General features: G+C 34.3%; 1 protein-coding gene across 8 annotated transcripts in view; it reads right to left on the reverse strand.

Moving 5' to 3' along the window:
* The window catches only part of DMD (dystrophin), a 2,091,067-nt gene that overhangs the window by 1,479,327 nt on the left and 596,860 nt on the right, over window positions 1–14,880 (reverse strand). For all 8 annotated transcript variants that reach the window (XM_055376532.2, XM_055376533.2, XM_055376528.2 and 5 more), the window contains exon 12: window positions 13,759–13,909. In XM_055376532.2, coding sequence (XP_055232507.1) covers window positions 13,759–13,909 — 151 coding nt within the window. The remainder of the gene's footprint in view (window positions 1–13,758; window positions 13,910–14,880) is intronic.

The raw sequence follows: 14,880 nt of genomic DNA on the forward strand, positions 1-14,880 counted from the left end.
TGGGTATCCTGTAAATTCGATGGGAGAAGCTTTTGTTTCACTTGTCTATTTCTTTTGGCCATAGCATAGACTCAACTATGGAAAGAACAGGAAAAGAACAGCTGTTACCTATATGTAGAGTTGTTTTTTTTTTTTTAACTACTCCTCCAACTTCATTGAATACCCAACAGCTAATTGCCAGTACTTGCAGGTCACACACACACACACACACACACACACACAAAGCACACCCCTAGAAACAACACAGAACGCTGTTCATCATGAATTGGAAGGCAATCTATTGTCTCCAAAAATGACTTTAAAATTAATATATTTAGATGTTTAATTACAAATATTAAGTAGTTTGTAGTTTATCTAAATAAATGCACACATAAGGAAAGACTAACGAGAAAAAAATTGTAGCAAACATAAAATTTGCAAAGGACATTAAGAATTCAGAAGGTTCTAGGAATAGAGTTGAGTCTCACATCTAGGAAAGTAGTATCTTAAAAAAGCTGTCTCATGAACAAAAAAATCCCTAGATACTAATGATCATGTTAATTCAAGAAATCTGGACAGGAATTGACATTTTTTTCAAATAAAAACTTCAAGTACAGATCAGAAAGTGTTAGGATTTCTTGGGAAATGATGAGGTGGTAGGTAATTTATTTTTTTCACTCTTTTGCTCTATGCCCCATTCTTTCTACCACCTCTACACTGGGCTAGGCTATATATCCCTTGCTGGCCTGAATGAAAAGATCTGGAAAGGACTTTCAATTTTATTTGAAGTAAAATATTCACTTTGTGAAGCCTGGCTGGTCACAGTACTGTCTAGCTTTCCATGAAGATCTATTTACGGTATATAACTTGGTTATAAATTTGCTGAATATTTTAAATAATCTTCCTCAACAGGCTACCCTAGAAAAGCTTTTGATATTCACTTACTTAAATGTGACTGAATATCTTTATTAGTTCTTATATCAGAACACACTGATTTTATCTTTTTGTTAGAAATGAATGTTTATGTTTCTGCCAACTCCTAAGCTACCAAATGGGGGTTCTGAAAGACTGTCCCAATGGAGAAATTTGAAAGGCTATAAAAGCACACTAAATGCTTCTCAATAGCCTGAAGGGGACTCAATAAATATGAAAAGAAACTTTTAAAAATAAAGTAGACAATTAATGTACTCCTACATATGGAAAAGGACATAGGATGAAATAGATTGACCAAAACTTGTGCATGACTATGAGGAGACAGTAAAACTGTAGTCAAAAGTATAGCATCTGAAATCGGATTTTCTGTGTGTAATTCCTGGAAGCATCAATAACCAATCATGTGACTTTGAGAAAGTCATCATCCACACCAAGCCTCAGCTTCGTAATTTGTAAAACTAAGATAATAAAACTGCCTATTTCTTACGTGGTTAAGAAGATCGAATAAGGTAAAATTGTTTTGCATTTTGCCTGGAAAACAATAAAAATTCCAAAAGTATTAGCATCTAATTAGTTGAAAGAATTCATATTTAGCCATATTTATATCAAAGATTTGAAACTAAACTGCAATGACCTAACCTAACACTAATCTATTTTACCCTCATCTAATATATTCTGACTATCATCCTTTCTAATAGACATCATAAGTATAGGAAGAGAATGTGATTTTTCAAAAGTCATGAAAAGAAGTGAAGTTACAGCAAAGTTTTAAGGTCTGGAGAAATATACAATAAGTGTTAAATCCTAAAATAATACCTGAACTTCCAATTTATTTACACTACATTAATAAAAGTAGGTTCAAACTACCTGATCTGATGGGTATCATAGAAAAATTTGCATGGGCAGACATATGTCATGGAGTGAGGACAGTCCCTAATCACTAAATGGTAGCCCTCAATTCTCTTGCCTTTCCTACTCTTTCTACAATCCATGCATGCACCCACCCATACATTCTGCATATAGTTACAGAATTAAAATCAGATTAAAAACCAATCACATTGAATAAATAATTATAAAATGCCCTTACTGAAAATAATTATTGAAAAAGAAAAGAAGATTATTGGGACAGAGTTGAGGTGAAAAGTTTCAGGCAGAGCACAGAGGAAATGATATGCATTGTGCTGCTAACAGAATATAGTTGTGAAATTCAGTTCCAATGATTATCCTCCTGCTCAGACAGTATTGCCATTCTTATCATAAGCCTATATTCCTGATTCCCTTATAGTCCCTTTTTCCTCTGTTTTAAAGAACTACAGGAGTAATGGTGATGAATTACTTCATTAAGCATTTTGATTCTGAGTATTTAATGTGTAGCTACCACTACTGCTTACTCTATGTTTGAAGACTCATATGCACTCAGTCTCTGTACCTTCTATCTAGACATCCCCAACCCTGGGAATCCAAATGCCACAACATCCTCAAATCTCTTTGTCACTTATCTGCATCTGCTCTAGCCTCTAGGATCTCAGGTGGAGTCAAGCTTCACTGGAATCTCAAAATGGAGAGAAATGGTCTCAAAGGCAGACAGGTCAAAGTTAAAATCAGAATCTACCAATTAATACTGAAGTTACCTTGAACAACTCCTTAAACTCTTTGAACATACCTATTTGTCTGTAAAATCAAGTATTAATATCCTTCCAGGCCAGACATTTATAGAACATTCTATTCTACAACCACAGAATGTACATTATTCTCATCTGCACATGGATCATTATCAAAAATTGAAAATGTGCTAGGCCACAAGGTGGTTCTTAACACATTTAAAAAAAAATCAAAATCATATCAAGCATCTTCTTGCACCACAGTGGAAAAAAACTAGAAATGAGTACCAAGAAGACTCCTTAAATCTATACAAATACATGGAAATTAAACAACCTGCTCCTAAATGATCTTTGGACAATGAAATCAAGGGAGAAATTAAAACTTTTTGAAACAAATGAAAAGAGACATACAACATACCTCCACCTCTGGGATACAGCAAAAGCAGTCCTAAGATGGAAATTTATAGCATTAACTGCCTACACCAAAAAGACAGAAAGATCTAAAATTAGCATACTAATATTGTACTTCGATGAACTAGAAAAACAAGAACGAACCGAAACCAAAGCTAGCAGAATATAAGAAATAACAATGATCAGAGCAGAACTAAATGAAACTGAGATAATAAAAGACAAAAAATTAAAAAAATTAGAGAGTTTTCTTTGAAAAGATAAACAAAATTAATAGGCCACTAGCTAGATTAACCAAGAAAAAAAGAGAGGAATCAAATAAGCAAAGTCAGAGATGATAAATGTGACGTTACAACTGATACCATAGAAATATGAAAGATTATCAGACTACTATGGGCATCTCTAGGTACACAAATTAGAAAATCTGGAGGAAATGAATAAATTCCTGGATACATATCAACTCCCAAAATTGAACCACAAGAAGCAAAAATCTTGGACAGACCAATAACAAATAGTGAAACTGAATCAGTAATAAATATCTCCCAATAAAATAAAGCTCAGGACCAGACATATTCACAGCCGAATTCTACCAGACATGCAAAGAACTGGTACCAATCCTATTGTAACTGTTGCAAAATATCAAACAGGAGGAAATTCTCCCTAATTCATTCTACGAAGCCAGTATCACCATGATACCAAAGGCAGGTAAGGACACAACAAAAAGGAAACCACAGGCCAATATCCCTGATGAACATAGATGCAAAAATCCTCAACAGAATGCTAGCAAACCAAACCCAAAAGCATAACAAAAAGATAATACATGACAATAACGTGAGCTTTATGCCAGGTAGGTAGGGATATATGCAGAGCAATATACGCAGATATATGCAGAGCAAAATCTGTGATTCACCACATAACACAATATATGTGTTGTGTGGTGCAATATATGCAGAGCAATATATGTGATTCACCACATAAAAAGAATTAAAAACAAACACCATATGATCATCTCAATAGATGCAGAAAAGGCATTTGATAAAATCCAGCATCTCCCCAAGATAAAGACCCTCAACAACTAGGCATTGAAAGAACATATCTCAAAATAACAAAAGTCATATATGACAAACCAAGAGCCAACATCGTACTAAACAGGAACATGTTGAGAACACCCCCCTCCCCCAAGAACTACAACAAGACAAGGATACCCATTTTCACTGCTCCAATTCAACATAGTACTGAAAGTCCTAGCTAGAGCAATCAGGCAAGAGAAAGAAAGAAAAGGCATCCAAATAGGGAAAAAGAAAGTCAAACGATTTCTCTTCACTGATGATAGGATTTTACATCTAGAAAACCCTTAAGACTCCTCTAAAAGGACTCTATATTTGATAAATGACTTCAGTAAAGTTTCAGGATACGAAATCAATGTACAAAATCGGTAGCATTTCTATACACCAATAATGATCAAGCTGAGAACCAAATCAAGAACTCAATCTCATTTACAACAACTACAAAAAAAAAAATACCTAGGAATGCCTTTAAACAAAAAAGTGAAAGGTGTCTGCAAGGAGAACTACAAAACACCCATGAAATAAATCATAGATGACACAAACAAATGGAAAAACTTTCCCTGCTCATGGATTGGGAGAATCAATATTGTTAAAATAACCACACTGCTCAAAGCAATCTATAGATTGAACACAGTCCTTATAAATTACCAACATCACTTTTCACAGAATTAGAAAAAGATACTAAAATACATAGAGAATCAGAAAAGAGCCCAAATAGTCAGAGCAATGCTAAGCAAGAAGAATAAAGTTGAAGGCATCACATTACCTGACTTCAAATTATACTACAAGGCTACAGTAACCAAAACAGCATGGTACTGGTATAAAAACAGATACATATAGATTGATTTAACCAAATTAACAACCCAGATATAAAACCACATATCTCTGACCAACACATCTTTAACAAAGTAAAAAAATAAGCAGAAGAATGAAACTGGGTCACATATCACCACATACAAAAATTAACTCAAAATTTATTAACGACTTAAATGTAAGACCTGAAAATATAAAAATACTAAAAGAAAACCTAGGAAAAACTCTTCTCGACACTGGCCTGGGCAAAGAATTTATGACTAAGTACTCAAAAACAAAAGTAGACAAATGGAACTTAATTTCAAAATCTTCTGAACAGCAAAAACAAACAAACAAAAAAACAAAAAACAATCAACAGAATGAACAGACAACTTATAGAATGGAAAACAATTCCGAACTATACATCGAACAAAAAACTAATATATAGAATCTAAAAATAACTCAACAAGAAGAAAAATAGATAACCCCATTAAAAAGTAGGCAAAGGACATTAGCAGACATTTTTTAAAAGAAGATAAACAAGTGGCCAACAAACATATGAAAAAATGCTCAACATCACTAATCATCAGAGAAATGCAAATTAAAACCACAAGGAGATATCATCTCACACCAATCAGTATGGCTATTATTTGTTTTTTTCAACGTCATTTAAAAATTTGTGGGTACAGACTAGGTGTATTTGTGGGGTACATGAGATGTTTTGATACAGGCATGCAAAGTGAAATAATCACATCATGGAGAATTTAGTATCTATCATCTTGTCTTACAAGCAATCCAATTATATGCTTTCAGTTATTGTAAAATGTACAAGTTATTATTGACCATAGTTACTGTACGATATGATCAAATATTATGTCTTTTCATTCTTTCTAACTGTAATTTTTGTACCCAATAACCATCCCCACCTCCCTTCCACCACCCTTCCCAGTCTCTGATAACCATCCTTCTACTCTCTATTTCCATGACTTCAATTGTTTTAATTTTTAGATCCCACAAATAAGTCAAAACATATGAGATGTTTGTCTTTCTGTGCCTGGCTTATTTCACTTAACATAACGATCTCTAGTTCCATCCACATTGTTCCAAATGACAGCATCTCATTTTTTTAAAGGGATAGCTATCATTAAAAAAGTCAAAAAACAACAGGTGTTGGCAAGGATGTGGAGAAAAGAAAATGTTTATTCACTCTTGGTGGGAATGTAAGTTAATACAAACATTATGTAAAACAGTATGGAGATTTCTCAAAAAACTTAAAACACAACTATTGGATCCTGCAATCCTAGTACTTGGTATATACTCAACAAAAACAACAAAAAGTGTTACATGAAAAAGATACCTGCAGTTGTACGTTTATCATAGCACTATTTACAATAGCAAAGAATCAACCTAAGCGTCCATCAGTAAATGATTGGATAAAGAAAATGTGATATGCACATGTATACATGTGTGTATATACGCATATATATATAAATACACACACATATATACACACACACCACAGAACACTACACAGCCGTAAGAAAGTATGAAATCCTGTCTTTTGCAGTTACATGAATAGGAACTAGAGGCCATTATCCTAAGTGAAGTAACTTGGAAACAGAAACCTAAATGCAACATGTTCTCGCTTATAAGAAGAAACTAAACAAAGGGTACACATGGACATCTAGAGTGGAATAATATAAACTGGAAACTACAAAAGATTAAAGGCTGGTAGGGGGGCGAGGGGTGAAAAATTACCTATTGAGTACAGTGTTCGCTATTCAGATTATGGATATACTAAAATCCCAGACTCCACCACTACACGATATATCCATGTAACAAACCTGCACATGCACACCCTCAATCTATTTTAAAACTTCTTCTAAGACATGTTTATCACTAGAGTTAAATGAGACAATACATTAAATTCAGCTTGTACAGTGCTTAGATTTGGTAGGTGGTGAGGAAATGCTTATTTTCTTTCATTTCTGACGTATTCACATTATCCTTGCATTCTTACACTAAGATTCATGGAAATAGCCATTTTGAGCATCAGTATTTATTTCTAATAACTTGGTAATCACATTATATTTTCATTATTAAACATCCTCAGTGTGCCAAAACTGTAGACCATTATGTAAAAATAGTTTAGTGCTTTCTTAGTCTTACTAGATATGACTTAGATTTTTAATTGCTAAAGGATACAGTATCATTACTTCCAATGAATAAGAGAGTACTACCAGATGTACCAGTAGAAATCTACTAGTATTAGAAATCTACTAGAAATTCTGTTCATAACAGAAATATTAAACAGGATAGTTCTCCATATTCTTCAGAAAAAGTATCATATTCAACCTTATATTTTAACATGGGATTGGATTTACGGACATGCATTTTGTTATAAGATATGGTCATACATTTGATGAGGAAAATTATTGCCTTAAAATTCATGTTATCATATGTGTCTTAGCTTTCTTGTAAGGTTTCCCTAAAATGCATTTTAAAATGTTTTTTATAATTAGTTTATTTACATTATTAATTTTGTATTACCTATACGAAAGAACTGAAATTGATTGTTACAGTACTGGTTCAGAAACAGAGAGACATTTTACATGAGACTAACTCAGTAAATGAGAAACAGGGTTCTTATTTTTTTCCTTTAAACCCCATTGCAGAGGTCAGTGTCTTCTCATGAGGAAGTATTACAAGAGTAATGAAATATAATAACTAATGTTAGTGCCTCTAAGATGACAGAGTCTTGATCAGGTATAATTTTCGTAGCTATACTGATATACTGTCAAACAAAGCTGTGACATTCTAAGTAATGTTACTGAATCAATACTCAGTAATTTCTAATAAAGTAAATAATAATCTGATAGCTAGAAACACTTGATTTGTAAAATAAGAATATGGGCATGGATTTTATAATATTATTATTTTAATAATCTATAGCATTACTGTGCAAATATATCCTTGGAATATGATGCTTGTTAATAGAATTCTTATGGGATATTAGATGTCTTCTCAATTAGATTTTAAAAATTGTAACTGAATATCATGCACATACTATGTAGACTATGTAAGTGTGATGTTCTTTTTTACATAAACTTCCAATCATTTATGTCAAAATAATAATCCTACCACTCAAACCAATTTCATAGTCAATGGTTTGGCACCATTAAGATATTTGAATATGGGAATGCAACAGAGATAGAAGGAAAAAAGGAAAGTCAGAGATTGAAGACACCAGAGATAACATCACCAGGTAAGCCACTTTATAGATGTATTTTTCTACAGCTTTATGAATTTTTTTTTGCTGTATGCCCAACGTTTTAATTTAAATTATCAAACTTCCATGCCCTTGTCAGAAAGTTAGCCATGATGGAGACGGTTTGGATAATAAAACTAGTCAATATAATCAGAACATGTGTTCTAAAAACATTTACTGAGCATCAATTATTAACTAAGTACTCTGAAAACACAAAAGAAATCTGGCTCTCTGGTTATAATACAGTATTTTTTCAGATTTTAGTGTTTATCCCCCTTACCATCATAACCATTAAACTTTCATTAGGCACTTATGAGGGCAAAAGACAGGAAATAAAATGAAACTTCATAGCAGAAACAAACAACATGTAATTTTAACCTTGCTAAATATGAGAGTGAGCTTGCTAACCACTAAAAGCACTACTTGATCCTATGGCATTGTCAAACTTAACTGAATCACTTATCCTTCTTCCAACTATTGCATTTCTCTTTTTCACTGCCTATTTTCTTAATTACCAATCTCAGGTCCCAATTGCCCAGTCCCAGAATCCATTACTTTGAGCTTTTTGTTCATTTCCTAAATCTAGTCCTATTGGTTTTGATTTGATATCCAGAATGCTTTATACCTGTTTACAATTTTTGTTGTCATTGCTTTCATTCAGGCTCTATATACTTTCTGCAATATCCTCTTAACATGTTTTCCGGCCTCCTGTTTCTCTGCTCTTTTATTTATCTTCAAAAAATATCTTCTTAAATATTAAAATAACTTTTCCTAAATTGCTATTTCTAGTTTAATTTCTCATGAATAATGGTTTCCTATTACTCATAGAACTACTGCAAATGCCTGAGTCTTTTATATAAGACTCATGATCACCCTCCATGATGAGGCTTAAATCCTCCAGCATTCAGTATAGTACAAGATTTCATAAATGATTGGTTTCTGCATTCTTCTCAGCACCCATGCGCTATAATGAGTGTTTGTTCAGTGATATGGAATAGAATGCAATGGAATGAAATGAAATGTCAGATCCTTTGGCAGAATTATACCTAAACCTTCTCTGTAACATGAACATCTAGATCATTTTAAAGGTCACCAGATGAGGATATTTCACAATCTTGGCAACCCAAATGTCTGCCTTTAACTAACCTTCAAGAAAAGGATAGGTGACTGAGCTTCTAAGAGGCTACTTAGTTTGTATTAATCAGTATTTCACATATAACCTTCACTGAAGTCAGAATATAGAGTATATATTCACATCGGCAAATTCTAGTTATTTGTAAAGTCTTTGTTGATGCTGTCACCAAGGTTATGCATCTATGCACAAAAGTCTAAATCTCTCAAAAGAATGGAAAACCTAGCTAGTAAACTCAGCTTTAAACTTCATCCCAGTCTCACTGTGCCAGGAGACAAAAGATTTCACTGTTAAATATTTTCCTTTTGAAAAAAATGCCTTCCAAAATGGCAAACTTCTTTACTATTAATGAAAGCTCAAGGCTTTTCCTCCTCAATAGCATCATGCCACTCCTTCGAGGGAAATCCTTTCATTCTTTGTCAACATCACGGATAAATTCTACCCCTTAAGACAAAAAAGACCAGCTAGAATTATACGTGATACATTTTTTCACAGGGGAATGAGAGGTTCGATTTGTTTACTCCCCAGAGAGACTCACTCTTGGGTGCCTCAAAGCTAAAGCAAACCTCTAAATTCGCTCCCCAAAGCAATGTCTATGAAGAATGAGTGGTTTCTCCCAAATATTGCAGCCAATTGAACTTTTCTTGGTTACCCAGAGTAAAGAGTTTGGCTAGATTTAATAGTAACCACCATATAGGATCAATTGTTTACCTTACCTAATTACCAGGTTCAGTAAAAGTGACTTATCTTCCTGACATTTCACAGTGTCTGAATTTCTAGCTGCCTCATAATAAAATGCTGTTGAAATGAAGATAGCAAAGGATCCTGTCACAGAATATACAGAAGCATATCTGTAATATTCACAGTGTACTTGCAAGATTTGCAAACATTTTAATCTTGCCCTCCAGTTGAGAGAGAGAGAGCAGGCGACCTCTGATCTGAGCAGAATTGAAATCAATTCCCAGCAATAAAATCTGTATCTTTTCTTTAATTTTGTCATCTGCAATCATCTTTAAGAAAAAATGGTGATGGCACAAGGATTTAATGTCTATCTACACAAAGCTAAAAATAAATATTAGATTAGAAGTTTGGTGATGCAGCAGATGGGAGTTGCTTTTGTGGGGACTCTAAGGTTACTGATGTATTTTGTTGTCAGAAGGAGAAATTTCCTTACTTTCAATGATTTACAATTCTTGGGAAAAAAAGCTGCAAAGCAATTCAATGACTATATAAGTAAGGCTTTAGTTTGAACTCAGTTACCCAAAGAAGTATTATTTATTTTCTTTTGTTTTATGAAGTGTGGCAAGACTAACAAAATAGTGTTCCTTTAATTCTGTATGTATGCTCCTTTTAGTCTTAAAAGACAATATAATGTACATGTTTCAGGTTTAAATAAAGTCAACTCTTTGCTAAATTGTTTGATGTTAAGTCACCTTCTTCTGGCCAAAATTGTTCCCAAGAAACAAAAGAGCATTATCAATTTTCAGGTCTTGAATATGAATCTTTCCCTTAATTTGTATAAAAAAAAATCTGTCCTGAAGAGTGCTCAAATAGTTAAAAGTAGGAGTTGGCCTTACTCTCTGAGCCAGGAAACCAATGCCTTCTGGCCTCTTTATGCCCTTTAAATAAATAAATAATGCCTGGAGGTAAAATGTTACATAATTAACTTGCATATAATCCTGTTGCCTTCTTTTGTTTCACATTTTTTCTTCAAGGCAATTTCATACTCATTAGAAATGGCATACTTTCAAGTAATGAATAATATATTTAAATTTTATGACAATATTTGTCAAACGTTTTCCATTTCATTCACATTATATCTTTCAGAAAAAACTACAAAACATTTCAGGTACCTGGCAGAATATTAAGATCCTGGATAGCTTGTCTCACCTTAATGAAGAGTCTGTTCAGCGTCCCATGCTAAGAACTTCCTTCACAGCTGCCCTAGGTTATCCGTACTTAGACAGCTATGCTAACATTCTCCTTCTACTGCTCTTTTGGAGCTCTTCTTCCTGGATTTGGCTTTACACTCCAGGCATCCAGCAGCAGTGTCCTGCCTTCTGATGTTCAGTGTTACTTGGCCTAATCTTGGCCTTTTCTAAAATACTTCAACTTCCAAAAGTATTGGACACATTAAAACTGTGACTGGAAGGAACACTAGAAACAAACTCACTCTTTTATTTCCAAAGTAAAGATACAGAGAACCTGGGACATTAAGTGATTTTTGGAAAATGACAATATAGTTAGTGGTAGAACTGGAGCTCGAATTCTGGCTTCTAGGGGGAGAAGTTTGTCTTGGGTTAGATTCCTCCAACAACACATCCTGAACAAAAGCTTTGTGAACAAATGGTTTATTTGGAGGGTGAACTCGTAAGGCATTATGAGAGCGCGGGGACGTTCAGGAAGTTACCCTGTGGATACCTGGAGCTCAGTCTTACTGGGGAATCTCTGAAAGACTGTGGAGAATATACCTTAGAAATGTCCCACTATGGGACAAAGATTCTACAGGATTTCTCTATCAACTTTTACTCCTCATTGGCAAAGGGCAGCTCTGGTGGCACTAATTCCACTTCCTGTCCACCTTCAAACTGGCTGAAATGCTTCTGCACCAGAAATACCCTCAGGTAGAGAGAAGCCATTGCTGTACATCGACCTTGTCCAATCCATGACCCAGGATGGCTTTCAATGTGGCCCAACACAAATTTGTAAACTTTCTTAAAATATTTTCTCAATTATTTCTTTTAGTTCACCAGCTATCATTAGTGTTAGTATATTTTATGTGTGGCCCAAGACAATTCTTCCAATGTGGCCCAGGGAAGCCAACGGGTTGGACACCCCTGGTTTATATAGACACTTTCTGCATGTAACTTCCAGTGTAGGCCAAGGGAAAGAGGGCAGATATAGTGTCAACCAGAGAAGCAAATGTGCCACATAGGAAAAGCGGTACAGTTAGAGAACTAGCATTGTACCTAACTTCTTCAGGTGTTCAATTAGTATCTATATGACAAGTAATCACAGTTACAATTTCTACATAATTACAATACAGTTGATGTTTTTTTCCTGATGGCATAGCAGATGGGGATTACCATAGTTACAGTTCTTCTTAAATGCTAGATCTTAGAGGACTCCTGGGGGTCAGAAATAGTAAGGGCTGGCCCCATTTGTCATTGAAAACTGAAGCTCATCAAACTTAAAAAAAACTCTAGAACTTAGAAATAAATGTATCTTTTATTTGCGTGGAAGAACCGTAAAGCTATATATGACTGAATATTGTAAAAAGAGAGAATTAAGTTTGACAAAAGGCAGATTTAGGAGGTATGAGGTAAAGGAGCAGATATTCCTATTCAAAGCCATAAATCCAACAACCACAGATCATTAAGTAGAGTTGCCAGATAAAATAAAAGACACTCAGCAAAATGTGAATTTCAGATAAACAATGAACAATTTGGGACACACACTAAGAAAATTATTTGTTGTTTATCTGAAATTTACATTTAGGTAGGCTTCTATTATTTTTGTTTGCTAAATGTGGCAACCCTAATCCTGGGACGATTACAAAGGATCTTGTGTGTGTGTGTTTCCTCATGAATTGAGCAGGAGCCTATTTCAACAATAAAACTCAGAGCTAATTGTAATATTTTATGGCACTTATTAAAATAAAGCACCCTCATAATTTTGGATAAGAAATATTATTGTAGAAGTCTCAATCACAGAAACAAAAAAAAATGCTTTCTGGCAGCGAGGGAGCGTAACTGGAAATGTACAAGTAAACTGAAGAAAAAAGATGGAAATATTAACATTTAAAAAATGTCATATTCTATAGAAAAGCAATGCTTCAGACCCTCATTTATCATCAAGCTTGGCCAGCTTCAAGTTACTATAAATTGAATGTAAAATTACATTTAAAAAATCGTAGCCTTATTATGTAAATTTGCATTACAAGTAATCCCTATGAAGTCTGTCTTCCAGGAAAGCAAATTTTTAATAAATCACATACCCTGCGTTGTTCTCATCCACAAAAATGTTTGATTTCTTTTCCAAATACGAAAAGCCTAGCTATGTTGTATTTTTTAAAAAAACAACAACAAATGTCTTAATCCATTTTGTGCTGCTGTAACAAAAATAACTGAGAATGAGGTAATTTAGGAAGAATGTACCTTTATTTTTTCACAGTTCATGAGTTTAGGAAATCCAAGATCAAGATGTTAGCATCTGGTGAGGGCCTTTTCACAGAGTTTTCACATGGTGGTGCATGGTGGAGGGTCAAGAGGTAGGAGAACACTGTGTGAAGCCTCTTTTATATGGGACTTGATCCTATTCTTAAGGGAGGAGCCCTGATGGATTATTCACCCTTAAATATTCCATCTCCTAATACAATCACCTGAATTTTGGAGGGGACTTATTCAAGCCATTGCAACAAAGATTGCAAAAACAATTAGGTAGAAATAATTTTTAAAATATGGCTGACTTTAAGTTTTAATTCTCTCCCATCAACCATGTCATCTGTGTTACTGCGTATAGGTACTATACACAGAGTTTGCTTTCTAGTAGAAAGCACGCAACATAAGATACACCTACCTTATGTTGTTGTACTTGGCGTTTTAGGTCTTCAAGATCAGGTCCAAGAGGCTCTTCCTCCATTTTCCTTGTTCTTTCTTCTGTTTTTGTTAGCCAATCATTCAACTCTTTCAGTTTCTGATTCTGGAGATCCATTAAAACTCTATGTAAACTGAAAATTTGAAAGAAGCCTATTATTACCTCTTTTAAAGCAACTTATTACTGAACATCACAATGTAAAACAATAGAATTTATAATATATGGAACGTTCGCATTTGGGGGCATCTATTGGACATTGAGAAGGATGTAAGTAAAGCCCACTATCAGTCACCCTGAAACTATTATTTCTCAGACTTATAATAGTTCACAAATCCTGATTTCTAAAAAATTTCACATAGTCAACTAAATGTGAACATGCTAACTGAAGTGCAAAGCATCTGATAATTGATAGTATATTTTGATAATCTGATAATTAGTAGTATATTTTGGCAGTTGTTCGTTTACATTCTCATTATTTAGTATGTGTGGTGGTTAAAGATGGCCACAAATTCGTTGTCACTCTTCCCTTCAAGAGATGAGGTCTATTTTCCATCCCTGTGAATATGATCTGGACTTGTGATTTTTTTTTGACCATAGAATGTGGCATAACTGACACCACACCAATTCCAAGTGTAGGCTATAAAAGAACTGGCAGCATTTGTATTTCTTCCTCTCTTGAAGCCTAGATTCCATGCTGTAAAGGAGGCCAGGCTATACTACCGAATCATTAGAGACCATATAGGAGTGATTCTGGAGGATAAAATACTGTATTAGAAGTGAGCTTCCAGCTCAGCGCAGCCCAAGGAGTGACCCCCAGCTATAAAACTAGTAATATAAAAACAACCTGGCTGAGCCGTGCTTATATTCTCGGTCTTCAGATCATGACGCAATTATAAATTGTTTTAGCCCATTAAGTTTGGACGTCATTTGATACACAGAAATAGGCAAGTGAAAGGGTGCTTTTTCCCCACAAAGATATAGAAAATAGTGGGCTGGGTAATGAATTTAAAGTCCAAAGGCCTAGGTCCACAGCCCACTGGTAAGCTCTACAACCAGGTTCTTAAACGTTCTCAATTACGTTTCCAGCATCAGGGACATGGGATA

Source organism: Gorilla gorilla, chromosome X (genome assembly GCF_029281585.2).
Source record: "Gorilla gorilla gorilla isolate KB3781 chromosome X, NHGRI_mGorGor1-v2.1_pri, whole genome shotgun sequence".
Lineage (NCBI taxonomy): Eukaryota > Metazoa > Chordata > Mammalia > Primates > Hominidae > Gorilla > Gorilla gorilla.